Below are 24,872 nucleotides of genomic sequence, written 5' to 3' on the forward strand. Positions count from 1 at the left end.
GACTCTTAGCCAATGTCAAAACAGAGGACCTTCCAAGACTGGGTATCAAACAGAATACCACAAAGCTAAGAGACTCCAACTCTAGGACTGATCTTCCCAGAACAATCAACTCACCAGACTCTTAGGCTCATGAGATAATTATTGCCAACAACTTTTCTTCTCCCTCCATCCTCTCCTTTGTCTTCCTCCTCTGCTTACAAAGAGCTAGAGAGATGGCTTAGTGGTTAAGAGCACTTGCTGCTCTTGCAGAGGACCTGGGTTCAATTCCCAGGACCCATGTGACAGCTCATAATAGTCTGTTCTAGGGGACCTGGTACCCCTTTTTTTTAGCACCTCAGGTTGCTGTGAACAGACTGTGAACAGACATACATGCATGCAAGACACTCATACACATAAAATTGAAAAATATTTTTATTTACAAAGAGATAAGAAGGCAAAGTCTGGAAACTGGGACGGGAGTGCTCAGACCCAGTGTTCTGATCAGTTATCAGGATCAGTTAATGTGTCTACGGTCAAGTTCACCTCTAGGGCAATTTGCATCCTGGCCCAGACCATTCTGTTACAACTCAGAACTTAATCCAGAAGACAATACTTGGTCCAAGTAGTTGGTTCCTGAGCACAGCATGTTCTACAGATAATGAACTAAGCCAGCTGTTCTTTCAGCCAATTTCATAAGGAAATGGCTAGAGAGAGAGAGCACACAGGAGCACATGAAAGCCAACACAGAATGAGAAATGAAAATAACCAAAGGACATGAAGAATAGAATTTCATGTGAAGCCGGGCGTGGTGGCGCACGCCTTTAATCCCAGCACTTGGGAGGCAGAGGCAGGTGGATCTCTGTGAGTTCGAGGCCAGCCTGGGCTACCAAGTGAGCTCCAGGAAAGGCGCAAAGCTACACAGAGAAACCCTGTCTCGAAAAAAACCAAAAAAAAAAAAAAAAAAAAAAAAGAATTTCATGTGAAAATGAGGAGGACATGGGCTCCGGGCATCACTAACAGACTGACAATCCAGATAATTTAAGATTAAGCATCCAAGTACTTTCAGAGATCTTGTAAGTTTACTCCAATGAAGTTCCTTTATTACCTCAACTCCCAGGAGGGACTGAATGGTCCTGATGTAGGTCTCTATTCGGTCATCCTTCAGTTCAACCCAGGCTGGGGGGCTTATGCGGATGCCAATGGGTCCAGCTATCTTCTCCAACATGTTAACCAGTTCTCTGGCCTGGTCCATTGCTCTCTTTGGGTAAAAAAGTGCCCAGAAATGCATGGGAATCTAGGAACAAGCACATGGTGTATTGAGACTGTGTACTCCCTCTGTTTGAGTCCCTCTGCCTTATATAATTCCTATCATGCTCACAGACTTATAAACTTGGACAGTCTTATAATGGAATACTATACAACAATGAAAATGAAGATCTACTAACATACCCAACAATATTAATGAAACTCATAAACACAAGGTTAAAGAAAGCAGTCAGGCATAAAAGACTGTTCACTCTCTGAAAATATATATATATATATATACACACACAGGCAAAAGAATATATACTCTTGCCAGTTCAAGACAGTTGTTATTCCCAGTGAATGGGGGTGGTAATAACCAGGAAATATAGTGAGGGGGTTGAGTGTACCTATCAATTTCTGTTTCTTAGCCTTTGGTGTTGGTTATAGAAAGTCTATTTAGCTTTTAAAAATCAAGTCATACACTTCTAAGTGTGCTTTTTCTTTAACTATACTGTATTTCTTTCTTCTTTTTCTTTCTTTCTTTCTTTCTTTTTTTTTTTTTTTTTTTTTTTTTTGTTTGTTTTTTGAGACAGGGTTTTTCTGTGTAGCCCCGGCTGTCCTGGAACTCACTCTATGGACCAGGCTGGCCTCGAACTCAAGAGATCCTCCTGCCTCTGCCTTCCAAATGCTGGGACCTTATAAGGGTGTGAACTACCACCACCCAGCAACTATGTGTATTTCACTAAAAGCTTTAAAAGTTGATATTTTCCATATATGACCACAAAGACCAAGTTGGTCGAAAACATCCAGAAATAACTGTCTACTATTTTATACTTTGAGGCAAATAATTAACATCTAGTTGTCTCTTAGGGGGGCCCTGTTTTAATTTGACTTCTTTCATGGATAAAAATAAGCCTGGGGATTCCCAGGGTCAAAGAGGAAGGGAGAAAAAAAGAAGAGCAGGTGATGGGCTGACACCAGACGAATCACCATGGCAACGTATTTCCTTCTCTTCAGCCTGTGGTCAGACAGGGCTTCCCTCCAGTACTGTGCAGCTGGAAGGCCTTGCTCAGAAGTCACTCAGTGGAATTCAGATGGTACATCCTCTCAAAGAAGACACTGAATCACCCATTTCCACACTCTTGGGGAATATTGATTCTCCAGCACTTCAGGAATCACTCACAGTCAGGATGGAAGCATCTCTGGTCACTTCCTTAACCCAGTTCAGGTCCTCAGACGTGACAAATGAAGTATTCCTTAAGTTAATCCTCTCCATTGGTAGAAGACGACCTTCAATCTACACAGAAAACAGAGTGCCTCTGACATGGAGCCAGCTACAGCCTCTTCAAAAAACACTGGCATTACTGCCTCTGAAGCCCACTCAGCTGACACGGGACCCACTACAGCCCACCCCTTCCCTTTCTCCTCTATAGGTACTCTTGCTGGCCTCCAACTTGCAACTTGGTAGAGCAGAGAGTCAATGCCAGAATGGCTGTCACCAGAGCCCGAGGTTTCTACCACATGACCTCTGCATGGTGCCTCAAGACTGCCCAAAACTAGGTCGGCAGGTTTGGGAGGAAGTGCCGTTACCTGCTCACATCCCTGCCATCATTTCCTGATAAAAAGTTTTTGTCTGTATATTGTAATATGTGTGCACTTGTGTGTGTGTGTGTGTGTGTGTGTGTGTGTGTGTGTGTGTGTGTGTGTGTGTGTGTGTGTGTAGGCCAGGGTTCACAGCAGGTGTTTTTCTCTATTGCTCTCTGCCTTATTTTGACACAGCTTGTCTCCCAGAGCCCAGACTGTCTAGACTGGCTGGTCAGTGAGCACTGGGAATTTGCCTTACTGTACACAGTGCCCACCTGGTGTGAAGTGGTGCAGATACACAGCACCAGGCACATCTCTTTATGTGGTGCTAGGGACTGAGGAATTGAACTCAGGTCCTCATGCTTAATGGTATGGCAACCTAAGTTTGATCCCCAGGCCCCACGTGGTGGAAGGAAAGAATCCACTCCTGTAAGCTGTCTTCTGACCTCCACATGCATGCCGTGGCACACTCCTGTGTACACACACAATAAATAAAATGTAACCAAAAAAAAACCCTTTTTTTGTTTTTTCAAGATAGGGTTTTCTCTGTGTAGCCTGGCTGTCCTGGAACTTGCTTTGTAGACCAGGCTGGCCTCAAACTCACAGAGACCTACCTGCCTCTGCCTCCCTAGTGCTAGGATTAAAGTTGTGTATCACTACCACCTAGCCAAAATTTTTTAAAAAACAGAGAAAAAGAAAGGCACAGAACTCTAAGAATCATTTAGTTTAGAGTTCAATCTCCAGCACCACAGAAAACTGCCTAAAACATTAAACTAGGGCTGGCAGGGCTCAGCAGGAAAGGGCACCAGTCTGACCGAGCTTGATCCCAACCACACAAGGTAGAAAGAGCTGATCCTTCATGATGTCCTCTGACCTCCACACAGGCACTGTGGCTCACACACACACACACACACACACACACACACACACACACACACACGATAGATAGACTGACAGACATGAAACAAAAATGTTAATTAAAATAATGTAAGCTGGGCAGTGGTGGTTCAAGCCTTTAATTCCAGCACTTAGGAGGCAGAGGCAGGCAGATCTCTGTGAGTTCAAGGCCAGCCTGGGCTACCAAGTGAGTTCCAGAACAATGAGGACTACAAAGAGTAACACTGTCTGGAAAAAAAAAAAAAGAATAAATAATTAATGTAAAAACAATGTTAAAAATAATCTGGCAGCTGGAGCTTGGTGGTACAAGCTTTTAATCCCAGCACTCCAGAGATATAAGCAGGTGGATCTCAGTGAGTTAGGGGCCAGCGTGGTCTGTACAGCAAGTTCCAGGTCAACCAGGACTACACGATGAGATCCTGTCCCAAAATAAATCTGTGCTGGAAAATTAAAATAAGGACAGTTGTAAATTAATGCTTTGCTTGCTTGCTTCCTATTGATCAGAAATTAGTAGCTCTGATCTTTGGGAAATACAGAGAAAAAGTCTGCAAATGAAGCTGGCAGGTTAAGTCAAGGGAAATCTGGATGCCATGACTGACACGGGAAACAAGGTGTAAGGATAAAGCCAAGGGGCTGGAGAGATGGCTCAGCAGCTGCCCTGCCAGAGGATCTGGGTTCAGTTCCCAGCACTCACACGGTGAGAACTTACAACCATCTCTAATTCCAGCCATCTTCTGGCCTCTGCAAGCACCAGGCAGGAATGTGATGCACATTCATAAATGCAGACACAACACACACATAAAATAAACAAAATGCAAATAAACAAAAACCAAAACAAACCGAAATGAAGAGCAATGCAAACCCCCCAGCTGGGGACAAGGGAGGATAGCCTCTTGCCTCACAACTCCAGGCCCCGGTGCAGCGGCTGCCACTCATGCACCTCTGGCTCACCTTGTGGACATCTTTCTGCAGACTAAGCCCCCAGCGGGTCAGCTCATTGTTGGCTGTATCGTTTTGTGAAATTCTCTGCAGCAGGCATTCCAAAGCAGTGTGGTGCTGTTTAGGGCTCAGGTTAATCTGCTGAGTCAAGTCCTGGACAGAATTAAAAAGTCAGATAGCAAGTTCTAAGCGTTACTCCCTCTAGCAGGAAGCTAATGAAGCCCAGTGGTATGAAACCTCATCAGTGGTGAGCAACTCATGAAATCAGTGGAAAACGTCAAATATAGCCAAGGGCTTTTGTACATACTTCTAAGGAATGTGAACAAGGCACATGGAGAAAATTTAATAACAAAATTAACAACTTTCAGAAGCCTCTGTCTGTCTCTCTTGCTGGGCTCATGCCTTAATCCCAGCACCTGAAAGCAGAGGCAGGCGGATCTCGGGGAGTCCAAGGCCAGCCAGGGATGCATAGTGTGACTTTGTCTCAAAATAATTTTTTTTTAAAGTTACTGACTCTGCTCCATGACATCTGATTTCTTTTGCAAGGCATCTTATGAATTTAAAACTCCTAAGAGAGTCTATGAACAGGAATGAAGGAGGCTTAATTACACCTATTTAAAATCTGGGGAAGAAGTCGGGGGAGGGCTGGGGTGGAGAGTCATACGTTTATGCTAGGGCCAAACACAACAGGACAGTAAACCATACCCTGAATTAGAAAGTCAGCACCACCATAAGGTCCCCACCTCACACCCCAAAAAAACTTGCCCCAGTATTGCCACATTATAGGTGTTTTGAGGGGTAGTTAGGTGTGTATGAGGAATGGGGTAGTTAACAGGTGTGTATGAAGAACAGGGGTAGTTAACGGGTGTGTATGAGGAACAGGGGTAGTTAACAGGTGTGTATGAGGAGTAGGGGTAGTTAACGGGTGTGTATGAGGAATAGGGGTAGTTAGCAGGTGTGTATGAGGAATAGGGGTAGTTAATGGGTGTGTATGAGGAATAGGGGTAGTTAACAGGTGTGTATGAGGAATAGGGGTAGTTAGCGGGTGTGTATGAGGAACAGGGGCAGTTAGCGGGTGTGGATGAGGAATAGGGGTAGTTAACGGGTGTGTATGAGGAACAGGGGTAGTTAACAGGTGTGTGTGAGGAACAGGGGTAGTTAACGGGTGTGTATGAGGAACAGGGGTAGTTAACGGGTGTGTATGAGGAACAGGGGTAGTTAGCAGGTGTGTATGAGGAATAGGGGTAGTTAGCGGGTGTGTATGAGGAATAGGGGTAGTTAGCGGGTGTGTATGAGGAACAGGGGCAGTTAGCAGGTGTGTATGAGGAATAGGGGTAGTTAGCGGGTGTGTATGAGGAATAGGGGTAGTTAACGGGTGTGTGTGAGGAACAGGGGTAGTTAGCGGGTGTGGATGAGGAACAGGGGCAGTTAGCGGGTGTGGATGAGGAATAGGGGTAGTTAATGGGTGTGTATGAGGAATAGGGGTAGTTAATGGGTGTGTATGAGGAACAGGGGCAGTTAGCGGGTGTGGATGAGGAATAGGGGTAGTTAACGGGTGTGGATGAGGAACAGGGGCAGTTAGCGGGTGTGGATGAGGAAACTGGATCAAGTAAGAGTTCTCTGTGCTTCTGAGACTCATGAACCACGCAGCTGCTGTTCAGAGTCTCTAGAGTTCTGGAGATATCACAGATCATAAAGTCATTAGGCGGTTGGGCGTTGCGGAGAGGGAGCTCTGACCTGCACAGTAGGAGCTGCAGGTAAACATGAAAGGACTCTCTCAGGGCCTTTCTGCTTCCTCGGGCTCTCTGTAAGGCTACTCAAAATCTTACAAATCTGTGGGTGTGGACAGACAGAAAGCAGGGTGCAGAGGGCAGCTAAGCACAGAGCACCCCGTGGAAGGCAGCAGTGAAGGACTGGCTGCCGGGAGTGGAGCTGAGCTGATGCTCCCAGGCCTCAGCTTCACTTCGCATCTCCCTAGTCACTGGCTTTGGCTTCCTTCTCCTCACAAAAACTGATGATTTAGAGAATCACTACAGTAATTTGGTGTTCCTAAGGAGTCTCATCACAGTTACATAACCAGTTAACGTCATCAGCCTACTGGGGTGGGGGGGAGGCCAGGGCTGTTCCTTTTCACTTAGATCCAGTGTCTGCACTGTTCGAAAGAACTCCAAAGCTCGTTCTCAGTGGTAAAGTATGTGGCTGAGATTCTACAGAAAGGAAAGGGAAGCCCAGAAGAAGCGCTTGCCCAGGGAGTCATAGCTAGAACCTGACCTGTTTCTAGCTCAGGCTACTATCCCAAAGGTGGCTACTCAAAGCAGGCACCTCCCCCAAACAGCAGGCATCCCCCAACAGTGAAAGTCCAACCTTCATGGCCCTGAAGTCCTTCTTCATCTTCTCAGGGATCCCCGTCATGAAGGAGAGCTCGGGCAACAGCAGGATCTCACCCTTCAGCAGCTTAGGCAAGAAAACAGGAAAGCGGGGGACAGAGATGGCATCCAGGCCCACTCGAGGTGGGTGCAGGTCTGCACTGACAAACCCACCACTGAGGAACTTCTACAGAAGCCCAGGGAGAGGAGAAGAGGACAAGGGACAGTGCATGTGTTCACCCCTGCGTGTCCTCTGTCGTGATACAGCTGCTGCTGTGTTAGGTTAAGGGGGGCGGGAGGGGACTGTCACAGAAGAGGGAGAAAATTTAAAAAGCAACAAGTTTTGGCCCTACTGAACCTCAACACAATGGCAAGATGACCTGTCTGGGCAAGATTTCCTGCTCTGGGGATCCTCAGCAGAAGACGGGGGTGTTGCTTCTGCAGAGGAATGGAGTTTGGGTCCCAGAATCCATACACTGTCTCACAACCGTCTGAAACTCCAGTCTCAGGAGCTCAGACACCTTCTCTGACCTTAGTGGGCATCAGGCATGCACATGGTGCAGAGACATACAGGCAGGCAAACATCCACACACATAAAATAAATAAACTGAAATGTTTTCTAATTTAAAAAAAGGATTAAGAACGGTGTCAAGGCAATTCTCTGGGCCCTTCTGTTAAAATAAATGTCACACCTTCCCTTTTGAGCCTACAGATTTGCATCTGTTTTTTAAAGATTCATTTTTATTATTTTAATTATGTGTATGTGTGGGGTGGGGTATACACACATGAATCCAGGCACCTAGAGGTCAGCGGTGTCAGATCCCCTGGAGCTGAAGTTACAGGCAGTTGTAAGCTGCCTGATGTGGGTGCTGGGAATTGAACTCAGGAAGAACACTTTGTGCTCTTAATCACTGAGTCATCTCCCAAACCCCCCAAAAACTCATTTTTTTTTTTTAGGCAGAGTCTCACTACAGAGCTCTGGCTGTCCTGGAACTAACTATGTAGACCAGGCTGCTTCTGCCTGTCTCCCAAGTGCTGAGATTGCAGGCATGTGCTACCATGCTCATGTGTTTTTAATCTCTCTCTTTTTTTTTAATGTAAGAGTGTTTTGCATGCATGTATGTATGTACCTGATACCCACAGAAGCCAGAAGAGGACTTCATATTCCCCTGGAACTAGAGTCACAGACAACTGTGAGCTGCCATGTGAGTGACGAGAATGGAACCCAGGTCCTTTTGAAGAGCAGCCAGTGCTCTCAACCATTCTATCATCTCCCAGCCCCCAGTTTTCACCTTTATATACAGGGAATTCTTCTTACGCCTTTAACCTAAATTGTCATTTGGGTATTTAGCTCCTCCTGATGTGGCCTAGCAACTCTGGCTGGAGGAAAAAGCTCCACCGCACTGCACACATGCGCACATGCGCACATGCATGTGGGTGCACATAACAAGTGGACAACAGGACAGAGGACTATTGCTGGGAGCGAAAAGCACTCACCGTGCCGTGGTTATTCTGTCTCTCACTGGGCCTGTGGATGAGCAGCGGCTGGTCATCTTCCTTAACTGTGATCCCGTAGTTTTTGCTGAAGTAGGACGGAGTAAGAAACAGTACCACCACCCCGACAACCACCCCTGCAGCTCTTACCAATGCTACTGCAGCTTACAGTTTGCACAGTCCCCTCACTGAGAATCCATTAGGTAATAGACAAAGAACAAAAGCTATAAGCCCAGGAGAGAAGCATGTGAAAGATGCACTGGGGTTCAGACAATACCACGGGAAAATAAAAGTCTAATAAAGAGTGGAATTTCACTTCTCTCACCAGACAAAAGCAACAAGAAAAATACAATTCATAGCCCAAAGTTCATTTATGTGGTTATTGCCAAACAAACAACTGTAAGAATAACATATTCAGGCTGGACCCCACAGACAAGCTCATTTGGCCTCAGGTGTTTAAGGATCTGTAGTGTCAGGTACCATGATATTAATAGAACTCAATGTCCCAGAGACTGGGAGAACACATCACACCCCCACCCTCAGCCCCAAGTGAGCCTCTCTTGTACCTGTAGTACTCCAGGAATGTGATCTCCTTCCCATCTGACATCACAAAGCTGTCTTTGGGGGTCTTGTTCCAGTCCACATCGTCGATGCGGTAGGTGCGGTTGTTGTAGCGGGTGATGACGATGCTGCCGACCAGAAGCTTGCTACACTCGTCCTGGAAATGCTCCTTGTTCTGCTGGTAGATAGCATGCCTTTGGGAAAGAGGCGAGAGGCTGTGGGTGGCATCAGTACACTCAGGGTTGTAAGAAAGGGACAGGGGACTCCCATCAAGGAGGTAAGGGTCTAAGGCTGTGATCACAGCTTTGACTCCTTATTAGTTGCAGTCATGATGTAAGCAAACCTCCTTTAATTTCATAGGATTTATTTTTATTGTTTTAATTATACGCATGTGGTGTGTGTCTATCTACATGTGGGTGCAAGTGCCCAAAAACCCCAGAAGCATCAGATGCCCTGGAACTGGAGCAAGTGCTCTTAACCGCTGAGCCATCTCTCCAGGCAACCTCAACTCACTTCCTCTTTCTGAAACATGGTCTTCCTATAATGTAGCCTTGGCTGGCTTGGAACTTACTATGTAGACCAGGATGGACTTGAATTCACACAGATTTGCCTACCTCAAGAGTCCTGGGATTAAAAGTGTATGCCACCATACCCAGCTAACTATTGGGTGTTTTTTTGGTTTTTTGTTTTTAAGCTAAGGTACCCCAAAGAAAAGCCACTTGTGTTGTTAAAAAAAAAAAAAATGCTGGGCAGTGGTGGTTCACACCCTTAACCCAGCACTCGAGAGGCAGAGGCAGGCGGATCTCTGTGAGTCTGAGGCCAGCCTGGTCTACAGAATGAGTTCCAAGATAGCCAGAGCTACACAGAGAAACCCTGTCTGAAAAAAACAAAACAAAACAAAACAAAACAAAAACTCCAGGCCAGAAAGACAGCCCAGTGGTTTAGAGCACATGTGATCGATCTTACAGAGGACCAGGTTCAACTCCCAGCATGTAATATGGAAGCTCACAACCATCTGTAACTCTAATTCCAGGAGATCGGACTCCCTCTTCTGGCCTCTGTGGGCACTGAGCATGCACACGGGGCACAGATATACACACAGGCAAAACACCCATAACACATAAAATTTTAAAAATTTTAATTAAATCTTCATGACCTCCAACTAAAACAGTGGAAAGTTCTGTAATTTGTCCATAATTTTTATTTTAAACCACAAGCTAAACAGTATGTGTGGGGCCTAAAACCATTACTAAATGGTTTAGAGCATGGAGCATCTATGTCTCATAGTTCTGTACGGTTGCTCCAGCTCACAGAGAAGCCCTTCTTTGAGATGTGCTTACAGGGCGAAAGGATTTGTGGGCACCTCTAGTGAACTTTAAATTGTTGGTTTAATCCCTTCTTACACCAATCTAAAGCAAAGTGGTGACTTGGTGACGTCAGTGCCTGCATAGTGCCTCTTGGGTTGAGGGGTGCTTTCATTTCAGCATCATCAGTGAAGCACCCCTAGAGAGGGCTGAGAAGAGTGGGGGACAGAGTTAAAATGTGTCACCCTGAGGTTATCAACTACAAAAAGTTTAAAATACTGGTCTTTTCATACCTAAAACAATACACACAAAAATGTTTTACTAGAAAAACTTTTACACATATAAAAATATGGATAATTTAAAATCTAAATAATAATAATAATGCCCTTTAATCCCAGCACTTGGGTGGCAGATCTCTGTGAGTTCAAGGTCAGCCTGGTCTACAGAGTGAGTTCCAGGACAGCCAGGGCTACACAGAGAAACCCTGTCTCGAAAAATTAAGAAAAAAAAGTGCCATTGAGATGTGTCGGTGAGTGAAGGCACTTGCTGCCAAGCCTGATGGCCTGTGCTGGATCCCCAGGGTCCATATGGGTGGAAAGAAAACTGACTGCTGCAAGCTGTCCTTTCTGACTTCCACATGTATGCTGAGCGTACACACACACACACACACACACACACACACACACACACACACACACACAAATATATACATAAATATATAAAATGTAATTAAAGGCAAATAAAATATAATAAAAGAATAAATTGATTTATCTTTATCAAACTGAAAATTTTTATGTGCCAAAGTGCTCTACAAAAAATAAGGAGCCAGGCGGTGGCCCTGCACACCTTTAATCCTAGCACTCGAGAGGCAGATCTCTGTGAGTTCAAGGCCAGTCTAGTCTACAAAGTGAGTTCCAGGGGAGCCAAGGCGGAGAGGGGGGAGAGGGAGGGGAGGGGGGAGGGGAGGAGAGAGAAAGAAGGAAGGAAGGAAGGAAGGAAGGAAGGAAGGAAGGAAGGAAGGAAGGAAGGAAGGAAGGAAGGAAGGAAAGAAGGAAGGAAGGAAGGGAGGGAGGGAAAGGGAGACGAGAAGAGAAAAGAAAAATAAGGCAACTAGGCCAGGTGTGGACATATCTTTAGTTCTATCAGGAAGGAGGCACAGACAGGCAGATCTCTATGAGTTCGAGACCAGCATTATCTACATAGTAAGTTCCAGGCCAGTCAGGGCTACATAACCAGATCCTGTCTCAACAAGTAAGAAAGAAGGAGGGGGGGTGGGAGGGATGGAGGGAGGAAGGGAAGAGGTGTGCTGGCTGGTCTCATGTCAATTTGGCACAAGCTAGAGTCATCTGAAAGGAGAGAACTTCAATTGAAAACATGCCTCCATAAGATCCAGTTGTAAGGCATTTTCTTTTGCTTCATTTCTTTTCTCTCTCTCTCTCTCTCTCTCTCTCTCTCTCTCTCTCTCTCTCTCTCTCTCTCTCTCTTTCTTTTTTGCTTCTCAAGACAGGGTTTCTCTGTGTATCCCTGGCTGTCCTAGAACCCACTCTGTAGCCCAGGCTGGCCTCAAACTCATAGAGATACGTCTGCCTCTGCCTCCCAAGTGCTGGGATTAAAGGTGTGCGCCACAACCCCCAGCTGTAAGGCATTTTCTCAATTACTGACCAATGGGGGAGGGCCCAGCCCATGGTGGGTGGTGCCATCCCTGGGCTGGTGGTCCTGGGTTCTATAAGAAAGCAGGCTGAACAGGCCATGAGGAGCAAGCCAGTAAGCAGCTCCCCTTCACGGCCTCTGCATCAGCTCCTGCTCCAGGTTCCTGCCCTGTTTGAGTTCCTGTCCTGACTTCCTTTAATGGTGAACAGTGATGTGTAAGTGTAAATCGAATAAGCCCTTTCCTCCCCACATTGCTTTGGTCAGAGTGTTTCATCATAGCAATAGAAACTCTAAGACAGGAAAAGACAACTCATGTGAGAGAAAATATCTCAAACTATGTATCTGACAAGATATCTATATCTAAAATACACAAATCTTAGAATTAAAAAATGCACTTTAGGCACTTGAGAGATTGCTCAGTGGTTAAGAACACTGTCTGCTCTTCCAGAGGACCCAGGTTAAACTCCCACCACTCACATGGCAGCTCACAGCTGTCTAGAACTCCAGTTCAAGGGGATCTGACACCGTCATACAGACACAGATGTGGGCAAAATACCAATGCATGTGAACCAAAATGAATACAATTTTTTTAAAAGATCTATTTATTTATTTATTATGTATACAGTGTTTTGTGTGCACATATCCCTGCAAGCCAGAAGATCAGATCTCATTACAGATGGTTGTGAGCCACCATGTGGTTGCTGGGAATTGAACTCTAGACCCTGGGAGAACAAGCAGTTCTCTTAACCTCTGAGCCATCTCTCCAGCCCCAAAATGAATACAATTTTTAAAATGGGTCAAAGATCTAAATATTTTGCCAAGATACACAAATGGCCAAAAGGTGCAGGAAAAACTGCTCAATATCACTGATCATACGGGAAATGCGATCAAAGTCACAGCAGAACTCACTTCCCTACAAAGGTGGTTAGAATAAAAACAGATGACAGCAGAGGAAGCCGCAGGGAAACTGGACCCTTCCAACACCACTGGTAGGAATGTAAGTGTTGTGTAATATTAGTTTGAGATGTCTTCCATTGTTTATGCTGTGGAATATTTGTTTAATGATGCAAAGATGTATTGCAGTTTTTTATGCTGCATTTGTTTAACTCTGTGTAGCTGTGTTACTTTGCCTGTCTAAAACACCTGATGGTCTAATAAAGAGCCGAACGGCCAATAGCTAGGCAGAAGAGAAATAGGTGGGGCTGCCAGGCAGAGAGATTAAATAGGGGGAGAAATCTGGGGAAAAGAGTAAAGAGTGAGAAAAGGAGGAGAGGAAGACACCAGGGGCCAGCCACACAGCCAGCCATGGAGTAAAAAGGAAAGAAAGATATATAGAATAAAGAAAGGTTAAAAAGCCCAGATGCAAAAATGTAGTTAAAGAGAAACAGAATAATATAAGTTAGAAAAGCTGGCTAGAAACAAGCCAAGCTAAGGCCAGGCATTTATAAGTAAGAATAAGTCTCCATGAATTTATTTGGGAGCTAGGTGGCAGGCCCCCAAAGAGTCAAAAAACCAACACCACATAAGAAATGTCTGTCTGTTCTTGGGTTAAATAAAGGATTAAAATAGTGCACATGGAAATGACAACACACCAAGATCTGAACATGAAAGTTCACAGTCAAACAGTGAACACAACAAGTATCCCTCAAATAGCTCAGTAATCACGGCAAGGTGCCTTAGCTTATCCACCTGAGCTTGATCCCTGGGACCCATGTAAAGGTGGAAGAAAGAACCAACGCCACAAACTTGTCCTCTGACCTCCAAACCCAAGCAGCAGACACACCTACAAACATACTGCATGTACGCACACATTAGTAAATAAAACATTTTAAAGATCACTTTAAAAAAAAAAAAAACAATTGGTGTTGGAGAGATAGATAGTTCAGTGGTTTTCCAGAGTTCAGCATCCATGCTGGATGGCTCACAATCTCCTAACTCCAGGTCCAGGGGACCTGACATCTTCTGGTCTCCATCAGCTGTGGTCTCCACACAGCATATACAGATGTAAGAAAACTCATACAAAAGCTGGTCCGTGGCTCAGTGATGGAATGCTAGCTTAACATGTATGAGGCCTTGGGCTCTGTCTCCAGTCACAAAAACAATAGTAACAATATAAAAAAGATCAGACATACACTTATTATCTCAGTCTTCCTGGGTCAGGAATTGAGTCTGCCTGGCAAGGCAGTTCTTACAAGGTTCTAAGGCAGCTGTAGCCACTCAAGGCTGAATTGAACAAGATGTGTTACTGACACCAAGAAGTGAGCCGCTCCACAGGGCTGCCCTGACATGGCCGCTGGCTTCTTCCCCTCACGACCCTGGGACAGCACACCCCAGACAGAAAGCACCATCTTTTCCTACCCTCCCCTCCCACACACTTTATAATCAGGATGTGTGGGAGAGCCCCACCCACACTCTGGGGGAGGCCTATGCCAGGACCTCACAGACCTCACAGCATCATTATTAGGAAGTCTCTCCTTGGCCAAACTCTAGTCGGGCTCTTAACCAGCCCTCCACTTTCACCACTGAACTAGAGTTTAGCAAGAATCTGACTGAGTCAGTTTAGCCAGAATTCCAGCCTTGATAATCTGATTGCCTTCCATATCTAATCAAAGCCTTCATTCCCATCATCCCCGCAGGTGATGTCCTCGGCCTGCCACAGCAAGAATCCTCTCCATTCTGCAGGCTAGAGTCCCTCCCTGTGGTCTTCCCTGTCAGTAACCCCCTTCTACTCTCCCCTGCACTGTTACTGTTTTACACATACCCTGTCAGTAACCCCTTCTACTCTCCCCTGCACTGTTATTGTTTTACACATACCCTGTCAGTAACCCCTTCTACTCTCCCCTGCACTGTTACTGTTTTACACATACCCTGTCAGTAACCTCTTCTACTCTCCCCTGCACTGTTATTGTTTTACACATACCCTGTCAGTAACCCCTTCTACTCTCCCCTGCACTGTTAATGTTTTACACATTCCCTGTCAGTAACCCCTTCTACTCTCCCCTACCCTGTTATTGTTTTACACATACCCTGTCAGTAACCCCCTTCTACTCTCCCCTACCCTGTTATTGTTTTACACATACCCTGTCAGTAACCCCTTCTACTCTCCCCTGCACTGTTACTGTTTTACACATACCCTGTCAGTAACCCCCTTCTACTCTCCCCTGCCCTGTTGTTTTACACATACCCTGTCAGTAACCCCCTTCTACTCTCCCCTGCCCTGTTATTGTTTTACACATTCCCACTTCCCAAGTCGGATGTGCTGGTGTGTGTCTGTAGTGCAGCCACCTTGAGGGCTACTGCGGAAGGACTGCTTCAGCCCAAGGAGTTCTAGTTTTGGAGACAGGGTTTCTCTGTGTAGCCCTGTCCTGGAACTCACTCTGTAGACTATGCTGGAGCTGGCCTCGAACTCAGAGATTGGCCTGCCTCTGCCTCCCAAAATATGGGATTAAAGGCGTGCACCACCACTGCCCAGCTCCAACCCCGAGTTTGAGACCAGCCTAGTAACCCAGCAGAAGCCCGCCTAGAATAGCGCCACTGGGCCTTGGGGTCATCATAGCGGAGTCCATCCCTCCCACCAATGGTCCTCACAAAGTCCACCTTACCATTCCTGAACAAGTGTCACAGTCTTTTTTTTCTTTCACAGAAACGAAACTAGATAAACTATAGCAAAACTTCTGAAAAGACAAAAATTAAGAACAGTTTTAAGAGCAACTGTAACACAGGCAGCTGACTTGTGATACAAACGATGTAAGCCAGAAGATAATGGAATACAGACGATGCTAGAAGAAAATATCTACCAAGTGCAGAATTTTAGTCTAAAAAGCAAAGTAAGCATCTAAATTCTCACCAGCAAACCTAAACTAAATGACATACTAGAGTGTTACTTCAGGCAGGCAGGAAACGACCCCAGAAAGAACCCTAAAATACACAGAGAGGAACAAGTAATACTAGAGGAGACTACATGGAGAAACCTGCAGGAGACTGGGCCAGTTGAAACTGCATCATGGAAGGTGAGGGCCACTCTCTCATAGAGTTACAGGAAGTTGAAGGCTGCTAGTGGGGAGGGCCAGCAAGGTCCCACCCTTCTCTGAGGAACCAAGGGCAGCTGGGTGATTGATTGGAAGCGTTTTCTTTAGTGGTACACAGCTCCTGGTCAATCAACACTCAACCACGCTCACATGAGCAATCCTAAGCTGCTGAGTCACAAAAACTATGCCCAACAAAAGACTGCACATGACGGGAGAAGAGTGACTGGTGGAGAGAGGCACAGAGGAAACGGGGGGGGGGGGGGGGGGCAGATGAAAGGGTGGGGGGGGCAAGTGAGCTCAAAATGCAGCACACACGGGAAACAGCATGAAGCCGCCATTGCTGTAACTAATGTGTGCTAATAAGACAACAAAAAGAACAACTGTTTGGGGACCTTCCAAAAGGAAGGGAAGCCCAGTGAAGATGATGCTTGAAGACTGAAAACAGAACTCCACGTGGCCCTGCTCGCTCAGTGGCCAGGGACTGGAAGGCAGCAGTGCTCCAATTCTGAGGGAAAAGAACTTCCTGCCTAGAACTTGACTCACTCTAAGGTAAACACCTGAGGCCCACAGCATTTCCATCCCTTCTCCAAGGAGATAACGGAGGCCACGGCCTGCACCAGAGCAGGAGAACACAGAGGCAGTGTTAGGTCTCAGACCTGACGGGTGGGAGCATCAGGAAAAAGGTGGGGGTAGCCCAGCCGGCCGGCACCAGTACTCAGCGGACACTGCAGATGGTCCTGAATTCCACTGGGATGATCATCAAATCAGTTACTGAGAATGGAGCAGCAACAGGTAACATTGAACCCACTGGGTAAACCTATTTGCTCGCTACCACTTAGAAGCATGTAAGTTATTCCTGGGTAATGAAAAAAATCTATTTCTAAAGACTGAGTTGCTCAGACATCTAGGAAAATAACTTCTCTTTGGCCATTTCCTGGGTCTGTAATAACACAAAAGGTCTGGAGGATGAAGTGCCCAGACCAGTAGCAGGGTCTCCTGGAAGCCACAGATTTGATCTAGAGCTGAGTGGCTTTGTACTACAAACATACAGAGGCCAGCCTGGACCACCGTGTAAGTTCCAGGCTAGCCTATGATACTAAAATAAGACTGTCTTATTTTAAGATATAGAATAAGACTGTCTTGGGTGCTGGAGAGACAGCTCAGAGGTTAAGAGCACTGGCTGCTCTTCCAGAGGTCCTGAGTTCAATTCCCAGCAACCACATGGTGGCTCACAACCATCTGTAATGAAATCTGGCGCCCTCTTCTGGCCTGCAGACATACATGTGAGAAGAACACTGTATACATAACAAATAAATAAATCTTAAAAAAAAAAAAAAAAAAAAGACTGTCTCGAAAGTACAAAAAACAACCAATCACCTCAGCCTGTATGTGACATAAGCAGGTGATTCGTGACTCAAGACATAAAAACAGGACTCAGAAGAAGAACTAATTTGATCTCACCCACCCAGGAATTAAGACTTCTTGGAGAACAGCAGATGCTCATCTCACTAGACTTCAGGAAAGAGCACATTCTTTCAGCTCTCTGTTTTGTTTTGCTTTGTTTTCTGAGACAGGGTTTCACACTGTAGCTCAGGCTGGTCTGGAACCCTTTATATAGCCTAGGCTTGAACTTGAGGTTATCCTCCTGCCTCAACCCTGGGGGAGTCACCATACCTGGCTTCAATTCTTTTAATACATTTTACCATTAAAAATCCTACAGAATAGAGTCCACCCTGTCCTCCGACTACCCATTTCTGAACTTCAGAAAGTCATCATCGTGTTAAAGGTGGATCCCACCATTCACTCACATGACATCCAGCACAGAGTCATTCCGAATGACTTTATGAGAGACATCAGCAAGCAGGAAGAGACCTCCATCTGTCCTCCGGATGCTAGCTGCGTAGCCGGGCCAGATCTGCAACCTGAAGTGAGGTGTTTCAAGAGCATCAGAGCCACAGAATTCCATGCCCCTACTTGACACAATACTGATACTGCCCTTCCCAGTAATAAGGAGGAAGCCCTAGGGGGAAAACATAACCAAATCAATATCAGTACAAATTTACTAAAAATATAAACAAGCAAAAAGATTTAGTTGATTAAATTGTACTTACTACCATAAAACACTGGTGAAGTTTATGTCCTAAGTATAGTGGCCATAATGAAGTTTCTTTCCAGAACATTCAAAAGTGAAGGAGGAAAAAAACCCACCAACCTGTGTTGCTGTAGTACCATGGCACTTGTAGGGTCATAGAAGTTTCTCCCCACAAGCTTCATATCCAAAAGTTTCATTACCCTGAAATAAACACGAGAGGTGAGTTCCTTTCTCCTTCTCAGTACTAGGGGTGGAACCCAGAACCTCATATTCGCTAGGCAAGCACTCACCAGCTAGCTGTATCCCAAGCCTAACAGAAAAAGCTCTTTCAGCCTTAGCTATGGCTTCCTCTACAAACCTGAAGGTACAGAAAAGTTTTTGTTTTGTGCATAATGTAGCCTATGTTTAGAATCACCTTGTAAAGCTAGCAAAGCATCCATCTGGAGTATGTTCTAATGACTGAAGGCTCTCTTGGTACCCACCTCGCCAAACACAGGGCCATTCCATAGCCTCATTACATTACTGTTCACCATGAACTAAAGAGAATGCACATGAACTAGTTCCCAGCGAGGGCACTGCGTATGCTCCAGCAGCTCACTTTAGGTTCTGGTTTATTAAAGGAGAGGTAGTTTGGGATGAACACTTGTGCAAAATTGAGAAACTCTCAAAAGAAGATAAACAATTGTAAGCCACGTATAATTCTAGAAAATATCTCCCAGCAAATGTTTGTACTCTGAGAAGCCCCTTCACTCCTAACGCTATTAAATAAACAATATTGACATCTGTTTTGGCTGTGTATGGTTGCTCATGTCTGTAATCTCAGCATTAGGGAAGTTGAGGTGGGAGGATCAGGACGGGTAATCCTCAGCTACATATCAAGTTTGAGATTGCCTTAGTTACATGAAATTCTATCTCAAAACAAACATCTGGTCTGAACATTCTTAAGCTCATCCAAAAGAACCCTGCTAAAAGAAAGCTGCTACTCAGCTACCCACAGGGCTAATTGCAGGGGCCCAAACCTGACCTGTCAAGTGAGGGAGAATTCTTGAGTGAGCGGATGCTAAGGCCACTCATTACATGCTTCCTAGCCCACCCACAGACACCGTCGCTGTGTGCGGCACCATCCACACTTCCAGGGGGGCGAGCCTTCCTCCACGCACAAGACCGCAGTGGCCCCCTTACCGTCGGAAAACCACATTGTAGAAGGGGATGCACAAGTCAGAGCAGGGCTCGAGAATCTTCGTCAGCTCAATCTTGACGTTGATCTCGGCATCATCGGTTTTTCTCTGGCTTTTTAACTCAACAACCTAACAAGTAAATATACACGAGTAACTAGAAAGGACAGATGTGAAGCCTTAGCCCTAACTCACTGAGTTCTAGAGCCCCAAATGTAGCTTCTACTTCCCCCTTACTTTGCAGCCAGTGCTGGCAAAATCAGTGTGGCAATCAATAAATAAATACACAAATGAAATTCAAAGTTGAAACTTTAAGTCTTTTTATTTTAAATTCACTTTATATGCATGTACATGTGCGCCATGTGTATGCAGGTGCCCAAGGAGGCCAGAAGAGGACTCCGGATCCCCTGGTATTAGAAGGATGATTGAGAGCCACCCAGTACGAGTGCTAAGAATGAACCTGGCCTCTCTGCAAGCAGCTCTTCACTGCTGAGCTCTCTCTCCAGGCCCTGAAGTTGAAAATTTGAGTGATGATTTGCCACAGAGTCCCAGAAGCTTCCTACCACTCTGCCTATGTGAAAAGTTACTTCTTAAACTTAAGTGGGGGGATTTATGCTGTGCTCTGCAGAAGCGTGCTTTCTGTCTAAAAATGGGAAGGTTCAAGTCACATGCCCAGGAAGTCTGTACTTCACCACCACTCAAACCATCAGAGCATGCAGGAGTTTCACCCACGCCACCATCTCCACTGGGTCTCACTTGTTGAAGCTTAACAGGAAGATAGAGAATAGACCCATCAAAAGCAGTGACGTTTCCTGTGACAGCTTGATGGTCCTTCAACATGCCAAACCTCATGCTTTTGCACTCCACATTGGGGCTGCAAAACAACAAGGAAGATTTTAGTTCAGATTGACGCAAACAGCGATCTTCACTACAGCTGTTCAGTAAGTAGTCTACTATTTTGAGAAGCAGGTTTTTTTGTAGCTGCACTCCACCTAGTGGTCACATTTATAATTACACAGCTGACTAAAGAGTGTGTCTCGAACATACCTGCTTGGGTAGAAACATTAGAAATTGTAAATAATCTACCAGGCTTGGAGTGTATACCTGCAATTCAGCTATGTGAGAGGCTGAGGCAGGAGGATTATCAGTTTAAGACCTCACTGGACAACAGAGAGACCTGAAGGAAGGAAAACAAAACAAAACAAAACAAAAAATAACCCATAATTCGAGATAGCTAGCTTCGCATGTCATGTATACCCTTCCAGACATCAGAGCATATATCAGAATACTAAGAGGCCATGTTGTAAGTATCTAAGGTTTTATAGGACCATACAATCATGCAACTCTGCTGTCATAAGACAAAATCAGACACAGCATAGAGACTCGGGAGTGTGGCAAAGTTCCAATGAAGAAGCTGTGGGCCAGGCCTAACCTCAGACTGACTGTGGTTTGCCAGTCCCCGCTCTGAGTCTTCAGAGGCACACATTTCTAAAGCGCTTTTTTGTTTTTTCAAGATTTACGTTTACTTCTGTGTATATGTCCGTGTGTCTGCAGAGGCCAGAAGAGGGAAGCAGATTCCCTGGAGCTGGAGTTATAGGGGGTTGTGAGTCACCTGATACGGATGCTGGTAACTGAACTCAGTCCTCTGCAGGGGCAGCAAGAGTTTTTGTGGTGGTGGTGGGTTTTTGTTTTGATTTGGTTTTTACCTCTGAACCATCTCTCCAGCCCCTAAACTGCTTTTGTTTTTGTTTGTTTTGTTGTTGAGACAGGGTCTATACAGACCAGGATGGCCTTGAACTCAAAGAGATCCACCTGCCTCGGCCTCTTGAGTGCTGAGATTAAAGCCGTGAACCACAATACCCCACCATAAGGTATTTTTAAAAATGAGATTTTAATCATTTTTCACCCATGGAAATTTCAACTTTGTATTAATTTAACAAACTGGCAGTTTAAAAAAAATCTAACAGCTACCTTATACAATGATTGTTCCACTATATCACACTAACATACAATCTTGTTCTACAACTATAAAAAGTGAATAAATCCAAGACTAATAAAGGATCAAGTATGTTCAAATATAGGAAAACTTAAAAAAACTAACATGTCACCCTAAAATTAAATACTCACATTAACATTTCTCCTCAAAAAAAAAAAATTCTTGTATGCAGGTTGAGTTACCTTGTGCCAATTGCTTAAACCCAAAGTGTTTTGGATCCTGGAGTATTTGCACGTACATAATGAATTATCCTGAGGATGAGACCCAATTCTAAGCATGAAACACACTCATGTGTCATATTACCCAGTCCAAAGGTAATTTTATATAATTAAAAAAAACTTTTTTAGGTCTGGGGATTTTTCTTTGTTATTGGTTTTTTTTTTTGAGAGTGGGTCTTACTCTGTAGCCTTGGCTGGCTTGGAATTCCCTGTGTAGACCAAGTTACCCTTGACCTCATGGAGATCAGCCTGACTCTGCTTCCTGAGTGCTAGGATTGCAGTCATGCACCACCATGGCTGGCCCAGATTTGTTTCATGGATGAGTATTTCGCCGAACTGGTGAATATGGACCACATGGGTGCCTGAGGACACTGAAGGTCAGAGAGGGCTGGATCTCCGGGAACTGGTGGTACCAACGTTGAGTCACCATGTGGTGCTGGGAACCAAACTTTGACCTTCTGTAAAAGCAGCAAACGCCCTTAATTACCAAGCCATCTCTCTAGCCCCTTACCTGATACCTTTTAACAATCTGGTAGATGAAAGTTTCACGGTGTGTACTTTCCTACATATGGCATCAACTCCACATTCAAAAACTTCAGATTCTGGAGGATTTCAGGTCTGGGATTTTCAGATCAGGACAATCAACCTACACTTAGAGCAACATTCTGCCGTTTACCTTGCTGCTCCTGGTCCATGCGGAAGCTACAGCCTAGTGCACCGCATCAGCATTTTCCACATTATCAGCGTCTTCTCAATTACCTCACACTGTGGCTCCAAAAGTCCCTGGGCTAGATGGATGGCTCGGTCAGGAAGGTGGCTGACACCTGCTCTAGCTTGCTTTTCTAAAGCTATGATAAAACACCAGGACCAAAGCCCATCCAGGGAGGAGATGATTTATTCCAGTTTACAACTCTCAGGCACATTCCCTCACTAAGGGAAATCAGAGCAGGAACTGAAGCAGAAGCATGAAGAGTCCAGCTTACTGGCTTGCTCTCCAAGCTTTCTTATATCACCCAGGACCACCAGCCCAGGGATGCCACTACCCTCAGTGGGCTGGGCCCTCTCTCGTCAGTCACTAATCAAGAAATGCCCTCCAGACTTGCCTCTGGCAATCTAATGAGGGCATTTCCTCAGCTGAAGGTCCTCTTCCCAGCAACCTCCAGTTTGTGTCAAGCTGACATAGAACGACCCAGGATAACATTCAGCGTGAGGACCCGAGCTTGACGCCAGCACCCACGGTGGCAAACTTGTGGTTCCGGTGACTGGGAGCAATACACAGGTGGATCCCTGGAACCTGCTGGCCTGTCAGCCAGCCTAGCGGAATCAGAGCTACAGTCCTCGTGAGGGAGGCCCCCGTCTTTACTGACCACCACACAGAGCTGCCCTCTGTACCTGTGTGCATGCTCACACACAAACACCATCTAGACTACCTAAACCTCTAGCCTTACAAGTCCATGGCTTTTCCATGGCCCAATCAATGCAAGAAACCCTTCCTGCTTCATGAGAATTTGCCAGTCACTCACAGAGAAAGCTCTTCCCTGACACCCAGCCCCGCACTCATGGTCCAGGCCAGGCCTGCTTCAGGGCTCCTCTTGGTTGTCTCCTCCTTGTCCTGGTGGAGATCTTCCTTTTGTTGTTGTTGCTGTCTGGTTGGTTGATTTTTTTGAGACAGGGTTTCTCCATGGAGCAACCTGGCTGCTCTGTAGACCTCCAGCTCTACAGCGATTCTCCGGCCTTTGCTGGGATTAAAATCCTGCTGCCTTCTTCCTCACTCTTTCCAGCTTTTGAAATGAGTGGTGGGTTCTTGGGCTGTTCTCATGGCTTACATTCTCCCTGGTTCCTTTGATCTTAGGCATTTTCTCTGTAACTCTAACAGTTTATAGAAGACCAGTAAGGTAGGCTGAAAGCAGATCAAGTATTCTTTTTCTTGTGGCCAAAATCAACCTTGTTGTCCTCATCCAAGCGGACCCTTTCTTTCTCTGCTCGTTACAATCCTTCTGGGTCGTTTCCCTCTGACCATCACTTTCTTCTCTTTCCACTCCAATTCCTCTTCCTCTACCATCACTTAGTAGCTGTCCTTCAAAACCTCATGCTTCTTAGTAGAGCCATTTTGGAAAACAGTATGCTCTTCAAAAAAAACCCTGAAAATTGGGCTAGGAGATGGCTTAATTGGTAAAGTTCTTACACCTTGCACGCACAAGGACCTGCATTCCACACCCCCACCCCAAACCCACGTAAAAATACAGGGCATGATGGCATCACCTTGTGTAGGCACGGTATGTGTGTAGTGCCTGTGGAGGTCAGAAGAGGGTGTTTACATACAGTGTTAGAGATAGTTGTGAGCCACCATGGAGATGTCTGGAATTGAACACAGGTCCTCTGAAAGAGCAGACAGTGAGTTTAACCACTGAACCATCTCTCCAGCCTCCAAAGCATGTCCTTGTAGCCCCACAGATAAGAGGATCTCTGGGGTCTGCTAGCCAGACCTAATTGGCGAAGTTCAGTCCAATCAAAGACCTTGTTTTAAAAGATATGAATGGCTTTTCCTGAAGATGACACCTGAGGTTGTTTTCTGGACTTCACATGTGTGTACATATGAACACTTATATACACATACATATGTTTATAAAAACCTAAAACTATGTATAACCCAGTAATCCCACTTTCATATATAGATCTAAAAGATCTGCAATCAATTATTTCAACTAAACATCTACAAACAAACCTAGATTTACTTTAGTAATTTCACAATAGCCAAGACACATTCATCAGCATGTGGGCACAGAAAATGTGAAATGTACAACAGAGTTCTATACCGTATCTTTTACTGTTTTCTGAAAGTTACATGCATGTATATAATGAATTTTAGTAGTATTCACCCTGAGTACCCTTCCCTCTCCCTTTTCAGATAGAACCATTTTTTCCTAAGAAGTTCCCCTCCTGAACATGGGCAGAGACACCACCCCACCCCCGGCTTGACCAGAGGCCACACCAGCTGCCAGAATTCCAGGCAGGCTGCCCACCTTCAGACCTCTCCCACTCTCTGGGTGTTTCCGCAATCTCCTTTCCTCTCCTCATTGCCATGCCCCTGCCCCCAACACACACAGAGACTCCCTGCTCAACCATGCTGGCCACCAGAAGTCTAGGTACGCCACTTTGAGATTCCATCTTACACCTGTCAGAATGGCTAAGATCAGTAACACAAGTGACAGCTCTTGCTGGAGAGGATGTGGAGCAAGGGGGACACTCCTCCATTGCTGGTGGGAATGTAAACATGCAAAGCCACTATGGAAATTAATATGGCAGTTCCTCAGAAAATTGGGAACTGATCTACCTCAAGACCC

The 24,872-nt window shown here is 45.5% G+C and overlaps 1 protein-coding gene across 3 annotated transcripts in view; it reads right to left on the reverse strand.

Annotated features, from left to right (window-relative positions):
- Piwil2 (piwi like RNA-mediated gene silencing 2) overlaps nucleotides 1–24,872 on the reverse strand; it is a 70,591-nt gene that overhangs the window by 25,418 nt on the left and 20,301 nt on the right. For all 3 annotated transcript variants that reach the window (XM_016007493.3, XM_006989097.4, XM_042285113.2), the window contains 10 exons: nucleotides 20,071–20,188; nucleotides 19,322–19,446; nucleotides 18,260–18,340; nucleotides 17,856–17,969; nucleotides 9,071–9,259; nucleotides 8,508–8,592; nucleotides 7,009–7,098; nucleotides 4,657–4,797; nucleotides 2,408–2,521; nucleotides 1,085–1,273 (listed from right to left, as the gene is read on the reverse strand). In XM_016007493.3, the coding sequence (XP_015862979.2) occupies nucleotides 1,085–1,273; nucleotides 2,408–2,521; nucleotides 4,657–4,797; nucleotides 7,009–7,098; nucleotides 8,508–8,592; nucleotides 9,071–9,259; nucleotides 17,856–17,969; nucleotides 18,260–18,340; nucleotides 19,322–19,446; nucleotides 20,071–20,188 (1,246 nt within the window). The remainder of the gene's footprint in view (nucleotides 1–1,084; nucleotides 1,274–2,407; nucleotides 2,522–4,656; nucleotides 4,798–7,008; nucleotides 7,099–8,507; nucleotides 8,593–9,070; nucleotides 9,260–17,855; nucleotides 17,970–18,259; nucleotides 18,341–19,321; nucleotides 19,447–20,070; nucleotides 20,189–24,872) is intronic.

The sequence above is a fragment of the Peromyscus maniculatus genome, chromosome 9 (assembly GCF_049852395.1).
Source record: "Peromyscus maniculatus bairdii isolate BWxNUB_F1_BW_parent chromosome 9, HU_Pman_BW_mat_3.1, whole genome shotgun sequence".
Lineage (NCBI taxonomy): Eukaryota > Metazoa > Chordata > Mammalia > Rodentia > Cricetidae > Peromyscus > Peromyscus maniculatus.